At 46.0% G+C, this 7,462-nt stretch overlaps 1 protein-coding gene across 1 annotated transcript; it reads left to right on the top strand.

The window, feature by feature from the left end:
- The first annotated feature begins 5,662 nt into the window (after nt 1-5,662).
- On the top strand, nt 5,663-7,197 carry LOC147972856 (uncharacterized). The gene is made up of 4 exons (XM_087524478.1): nt 5,663-5,829; nt 6,374-6,683; nt 6,816-7,054; nt 7,143-7,197. The coding sequence occupies exons 1-4, from the start codon at nt 5,663-5,665 to the stop codon at nt 7,195-7,197; spliced, it is 771 nt and encodes a 256-aa protein (XP_087380604.1).
- The last annotated feature ends 265 nt before the right edge of the window (nt 7,198-7,462 follow it).

Here is a 7,462-nt window from a genome sequence, read left to right as displayed (position 1 = left end):
GAATGATCTTCTTGATAAAGGGATCGAACCAGAGACAATGAACTGGCCAGACCATTGCCGGACTTGGTTCTTCGGGGCTGGCGGAACCTTGGACCCTGTATCAGGGAAATACGTTTGGACGGATGAGCAAATGAACATACCAGTCAGGAAGCTAAAGCACTATATCGATGCAGCGCAGCAAGGGACGTTCATTCCAGACAGAGAGAACGATGAGCTCACAATGGCCCTCGGGAATCCTGAGCACCCTGGACGGACACGAGGCACGCCAGGCTCCGTTCCGTGGAAGGCTGGTTTTCTGGACGCAGGCGGTTAGAAATGCCAGGAGATGAGGAAAAAAGTGGAGCATGCCCAAATTCAGGCGCTGCACGCAAAGGTACAAGCGATAGAGGAACGAGAAGCAAATCGCAGCAAGCGACCTGCCGAAGCTTCCCCCGAAGCTACCCCGACATCTCAGCGGAGAAGCAGCGTGGCTTCCACCGAGCTGCTTCAGCCGGAGCATGTCTTGACGGCTCCTGCCAGCTATCCCGTGGATGCTATCACAGAGTCTCAAAATTGCCACCTTGTGACGCAATGGATGAATTTGAAGGTCAAGGCGGCTGTTGGCTCTGTTTTTCCTACTGAACCCGGCGCAACTTCTCACTGCCGGCCGATTCCAGAAGGATATGCTAGGGTGATGGTGGATGAAATAATGGAGGGATTTGAGGACCTCCAGCTTGACCACCCTACCGGTGAAGGGGAGACTCGGCTGGGTTCTGCTCTGAAGACTCCATGCCTATGGCGGAAGGAGCTCATCAACCTTCCGAACTAGACGCCTCCGCCTCCTCCTCCTCCTCCGGTGAGTCAGGGCACTCCGCCTCCTCCACCACCACCTCCTCCGGCGAGTGAGGATCAGGGCACTCGGCCTCCTTCTCCGGCGCGTGGCGGCACTCCGCCTCCTTCTCCGCCTGCGCTGGCGCGCCCGAGCAGCCAGCCTCCTCCTTCTCCGCCTCGTCAACAAGGGCTGAAGAGACCCGTCGCCGCTCCAGCTGCTCCGACGCGTCGTAGTACTTCTCCTCCGCCTCGTAAGCAAGGATAGAAGACAGCCGCAGCCGCTCCGTCTGCTCTGCCGGCGTCTAGCAGTACAGCCAGAGGCGGGAGGCAATACAGATTCGGTCCTTCTCTGAAGACTCCAGAGAAGTTACCATACGAGAGGACCCCAAAGGAGAACGCCAAGATCGCACGAGCCGAAGTGAGGAACTTCTTTGAAGGGGTGAAAGCAAAGAAAAATCCACCTTCGGAGGAGAAGGTAGATCCGGTGAAAGCGAAGCGCACTCTGGATGCCCTGAAAAACCAGCAAAGTCTCCGCCGAAAGGAAACTATGACCGCATTATTGCAAAGTTATTTGGCGAAGCGGAGAGGTCGGGAAGTACTGTCAGTGATCAAAGGTTAAAAGAACGACGAGCTGGGAAAAAAATTCCCCAGCTCGGCGAACAAGCGAACCAATCGTGCCCCCCGCTCAAGGTGCCTACTAATGATCCGAGGATGGTGCCCAGTTATAGCAATCTTGGAGATTACCTGCCCGACAATGTACATTATGAGTTCTTGGAGGTGGAGGAACACAAATACGAGTACGGGAAACCTCTCGTAAAAGATGAAAGATCTCTAACAACGATGATGCGAAGATTCCATGATTGGTACATGAAAACCTGCAGAGAGTCTGGGAGAAGGAATACATTGACGCTGAGAGTTAGAGAGGAGCATGACCTCGTTGGAATTGAACTATTGAATGTTCCATTTGAGGAGTTCTTCCAGTTTTTCAATCAAAAGGCCCTCGATAAAGCAACAGTCACATGCTACTATCTGTAAGTAGTACTACTTCTGTCATTAAGTCTCTCTATATAGGTCAGCTCTTTCATTGCATGTATTTATAATTATCCTCACTATATTATGCAGATTGAAGATCGCCGGATTGAAGAAAAGACAAATCAGTGATATTGGGTTCATTAACACAAATATCATAGATGCAACTGAGGTTAAATATCGTGCCGAAGATACCGAGGCCAACTTGCTACGATCGTTGGTAATAAATGAAAACAAAGATATAATACTCTTTCCTTACAACTTCAAGTGAGTGTTACTGTCTTGTGCATATTCGGTTTCCCTTATTAGTCCAGGTTATAGTAATGTAATTGATGAGTTATGCACGCGTGAGCAGGTTACACTATATTCTCCTAGAGATTAAGCTTGAGCAGGGACTAGTAACCGCCTTAGACTCGAGACGCAAAGATCCCCAGGAGTATGCGGACATGACTCAAATGCTTGAGAAGTAAGTTAAATCGATCATTATCCACCATATCAGCAACTTTGTTCATTTCCTGATATATCAAGTAATTGTTTTCTTTGTCTGGCAGGGTTTGGAGAAAATTCACCAAAAAAGCTCCGGGGCTGCCGAAGAAGCTGCAATTTAGACATCTGAAAGTAAGTACTATAGTAACATGTTCCGCGCATCTCCTAGTGATTCAAGCGCTAGTTTCATCAATACCATTTGGCATGCTTGCTTATCAGTTTGATTGACCTCTATTTCTTGTAAAGTGGTTGTGGCAGGAACAAGGGAATGATTTCTGTGGATACTATGTTTGCGAGTCCATCCGCCACACGACCTGTGAACGAGGGTACTCTAACGAACAATATGAAGTGCGTAAGCAATAATATTCACAATTTTATTTTATTACCATAATTTTATTTTATTTTATTGACCCCTTGTTAAAATTAGATGTTTCGGATGTGGGATGAACTCCCAGCACCAGATCGTATGCGAGCAATTCAAGAGGAATTGGCGGCATTCTTCCTTGACCACGTGATCGCTGAAGACAGAGAAGACTATGTGGACCCTGTGTTCATATATAATTAGGAGATTATATTTGTAAGAGATAATTATTGTATATATGTAGCCGGTAGTGTCTACTAGATATAGGAGAACTTGTTGTTCGACCAATCTCTCGGAGAAGGAGAGGTGGTCGTTATCACTTCTCTCTGTATGCATATGTTCATGACGATCTTCTGTTTCCTTTATTTGCTTACAAGCTAGCGTGTCTAGTCCTCTCTATATATACGTATATATAGCGTTGTCCAAGCAAGGACATAAGAGAGGACACTTCTCTCTATTAATTAGCTAGCTAACACAATATATGAAACACCTAAATTAAACCCCCAAAACCCCCAACCCCCCCCCCCCTTCAAAACAAACCCAAGCCCCTGAAATGCTGACACGTGGATGCCTATTGGTCCCGCTTGGTGCCAACAACCGGGACCAAAGGCCCTCCTGCCTAGGCTCGGCGCACCGGCCACATCGAGGCCCATCTATCCCGGTTCGTGTAAGAACCAGGACTAAAGGGTTAGGGCATTAGTAACGGCCCTTTAGTCCCGGTTCACAAATCGGGACAAAAGGCCCTTATCAACCGGTACGAATGGGGTTTTTTCTATTAGTGTTATGATATGAACGGCGGTGAGAAAAGCCTCATCCCAAAACTTGAGGGGCATGGATGCACAAGCTAGGAGGGCTAACCCAACCTCAACTATGTGCATGTGCTTGTGTTCAGCAGAGCCATTCTGTTGATGAGCATGAGGGCATGACACATGATGTGATATGCCAATGGTTTGGAAGAAGGAGTTTAATTTTTCGTACTCCCCTCCCCAATCAGATTGTACTGCAATGATCTTACTCTCGAATTTTCGTTCAACAAGAGCTTGAAATTTTTGAAAGACTTGAAACACATCGGATCTTTTCTTAAGAAGATAGATCCAAGAAAATTTGTTGTAGTCATCTATGAAGCTCACATAATAAGTATGTCTACCAACAAAACTAGGGGCAGGGCCCCAAACATCCGAGAAAATTAATTGCAAGGGATAAGGTGTGGTTTTCTGGCGAACCAAATGTTTTATTTTGGTTCGATTTGAGTCGTAGGATCACCACACTATTAAGAGGGGTCAAGGTGAAAAAAGTCGTGTGAGAACACCTTCAACATATACAACAGCCCTCCTACACCTACCATCTAAAATGTGCCTCACATTCCTCCATGTTCGATCTCTCGGTGTGTCAAAAGGGGTAAAGTCTAATGTTGCTTGTCACCCCGTGCACACGGTGTCCTGGACCCCTATGCGCATGGCCTGGTGATCATGAAACCTTATGGACACCGTGCACACAAGGCCCTGGAAAACCTGTGCGCACAGGGCTTGACCACCCATTCCCACGGGGTACTTGTTTCTTCACTAGACATCTTGCGCGCACAGAGTTAACTTAAACATGTGCACGGAGTCCAACAGAAGGAAACGGTCACAAGAGAGGGAGCACTATATAAAGAGGCTTTCTTCAGCCTCCAACCCTAACCCTTTAGCCTTTTGAGCAACCATCATTTTCAACACCCTATTTTTCTCAATCCATCCACCCAAACTTTTTGATACTTTGGGGATTGAGGTAGAAAGGCCCTATCTACACTTTCACCAATCCAATTCGTATTCCCCGCAAATAAAATTTCAACATTGACTTGTTAGTCTTGGACCTTGAGCTCCTAGGTGGTTATGGTTCCTCCAGAAGCTTTATTGCTTGTGGTTTGCTCAGGAGACGTATGTAAAGATGTCAGATTTGGATGGAATAAAACCAAGTGCTTGCATTTTGTGACAGAGACGAGAGTACCATGCTCTTGGTGCTTGATTCAACCCATACAATGTGTTGTCAAGTTTACACACATGAGAGGGAGAACTTTTGCTTTCAAACCGAGGAGGTTGCTTCATGTACACTTCCTCTTCCAGAACACCGTGAAGAAACGCGTTCTGTACATCTAGCTGTCTGAGACTCCAGCCCCTAGAAACAAAAATAGACAAAACAAGACGGATCGTGGCAGCTTTAACAACTGGACTAAAAGTGTCCTCATAGTCTGTGTCATACCATTGTTTAAATCCCTGTGCAACAAGCCTAGACTGGTAGAGGTAAATAGTTTCTTCAGATTTTCTCTTGATCCTAAATACCCACTTGAAGTCAATTAAATTTTTACCTTGTTGTGGAGGAACTAAGTGCCATGTGTTGTTTTTCCTTAGGGCCATGTATTCTTCATTCATTGCTTTCTTCCATTTTTCATCACCAAGTGCTTCTTCTAGAGTATGAGGTTCACCTGGCTCACCTGTAGAACAAACCATACCATATTTCGTTATATGTTTGTAATCAACAGGTTGTATTACTCCCTTTTGTAATCATGTACGCCGTGGAGAAGTAGCTAGATTTTCAGCTGCTGAGGATCCCGCGGGCTGAACAGGAGTTTCTACTAAAACTGATCTCGAGGAAAATCCACGAGCTGCAGCAGCAATTTCTGCCCCGCTCGAATCTTCTGTGGCAGAGGGCAGCAGTTGTGCTCGTGCAGAATCCATAGAATATCCTGCTGGAGGGGCAAGCTCATCATGGCCACATGATGGCGTATTAGCATCGGCTCGAGCGTCGGCCGGGCCCGTGGGCACGCGCACATCGACGCTGCATCCTGCACCAGCTCATGGCCCCACACTGGTCGAGCGAGTCGGGTTACGCCGCTTGTAGCACACCGGTTGGTTGGTGAAACACGCGCCGCCCAAGCCAACCACGAGATGATGCGTAGCAAGTGGTGATTGGCGCGAAGGTGGCGTCGCGCCGCAGCCCATGGAGGACGACCGCGTGGCGCGCACCGGGTCGGAGGCGGGCGTGCATGCGGCCGGCGCGTCTGCTGTCGCTGATCCCGAGGAGCATCTAGTGCACTGCAATCGGACGAATCCCAAGGAGGATTTGTCTCCAGATTCAGATCACATCAAATATGGCTCTGGTGGAGGGTTTTTTTTCACCGTTTTCTTCTCTGTTCTGACCGCTTTCTTCTCAGTTTTCACTTGTAACACCACAAGGCTCATGCACATCCTCAGTATTAATCATCACAACTGTTTCCCCCTTGATCAACACTTGAGACATTAGGAGGCAAAAGAAGGATCTCTTGGCGAAGAAGGGCACCAGCATTGGGATGACGATCAGCAAAGGGATATTTGGTTTCATCCAAGACAACATCCTGTGAAATAAAAACACGGCCAGTGGCAACATCTAGGCACTTGACACCATTATGTTGGGCGTTATATCCTAGAAAAACATGTTGTTTTGAGCGAAACATGAGCTTGCGGTTGTTGTATGGGCCGAAACTTGTTTTTTTGTGAAGCAAAAGCTTAGAATGTATCTATAGAAGAAACTATCTAGGTATACATACATACTTGTTTTGTGAAATTAAAGCTTAGAATTCCAGCCACTTATTATTACTTTTCCTGTGATCTCGACTCAGGTACTCTACTATATGCTGCTACCTAACATGATTGATTGTTTCCTTGTTTGAAGGGATGATCCAAAAATTCAGGCTATCAGGGACCATGCGTTTCCACCTAAGGCAGAAGTTGACGCTTCAGAGGCTCCAACTATTACACTGCCAGCAAAGATAAAAGAGAGGTCCATTTCTTCCTTGGATGAAACCCCAAAGATGGCAACACAACCTACTCTGACAGTACAGAGAGCTGCAAGAAGGAAATTCATGTCCCATTTGTTTTCTGTTGGTAAATTGCCAAACAAATCTGAAGACCATAGTCAGAAGACTGAGATAGCCTCAGCACCAAAATCAACCAAGGTGACAACATCTGCAAACAAAAAGAAGGTACTACTAAAGTTTTTTTTTTTGAAAAGGAGGTACTAGTAAAGTATTACCAGCACATAATTTCATATGCAAGTTTGATGCCGATTGTCTTGTAACATTTGCTTATTCTGACTACACTTCCATCCCAAACAGAATAGTGCAGATATTTCTGAAGATGGAAAGAATCGCGAGACGATTGACAAGGAAGAGCTTCATAAGCCCTTACGGAGCTTAGTCATGGCAAGCGCGAAGAAGTCACAAACTAGTTGTCTGAGGGAAAGTCGAAAAAACAAAACAACCACAGAGGATAGTCTGAGGGAAAACCCAGAAGCAGACTCGGATGATGGAATAACTACCCCAGTCTGGTTTTCACTAGTGACTTCACGGAACCAGTAAGATTGCAGCATATTCAATATTTGTACTAATTATTATGGACCGTGTTTTTTGTGTCCTCACATCAAAATGAAAACTGTTTTGCAGGGCAGAAGCTAAACGGCTGCCTCAGCTAGAAATGAAATTCTACAAAATTAAGTGAGTTCCCCATTAATCTTCAAGTTTCTTTGTCAACAATGATTGTGGCCTCTCATACTCCACTTAGTAATTAATTAGTATCCTCTTATTTGTAGCATACATTGCTGAAGGTTTTTTCCCAGCTTTAGAATTTTAGATGGCGCGGTGCGCTGATGCCCCTTTTCATGTTACGTTTTCTACTAGTAGCAACTGTGCTATGGTATCAGCAAGAGTTATTTCCTTCATTCCAAAATATGACGGTGAAGTGTCTAGAATAACGATTTTTATCA

Source organism: Triticum urartu, chromosome 5A (genome assembly GCF_056163025.1).
Source record: "Triticum urartu cultivar PI428250 chromosome 5A, HENAU_Tu73, whole genome shotgun sequence".
NCBI lineage: Eukaryota > Viridiplantae > Streptophyta > Magnoliopsida > Poales > Poaceae > Triticum > Triticum urartu.
Note: the sequence above shows the minus strand (reverse complement) of the source record. Positions and strands in the feature narration are given on the sequence as shown.

Excerpts from the sequence above, each read along its gene's own strand:
- LOC147972856 (XM_087524478.1), top strand. The coding sequence starts at position 5,663 with ATGGAGGACGACCGCGTGGCGCGCACCGGGTCGGAGGCGGGCGTGCAT. Across the intron at positions 6,684-6,815 it reads CATCTGCAAACAAAAAGAAG|AATAGTGCAGATATTTCTGA; the intron begins GTACTACTAAAG and ends CATCCCAAACAG. Across the intron at positions 7,055-7,142 it reads CTAGTGACTTCACGGAACCA|GGCAGAAGCTAAACGGCTGC; the intron begins GTAAGATTGCAG and ends ACTGTTTTGCAG.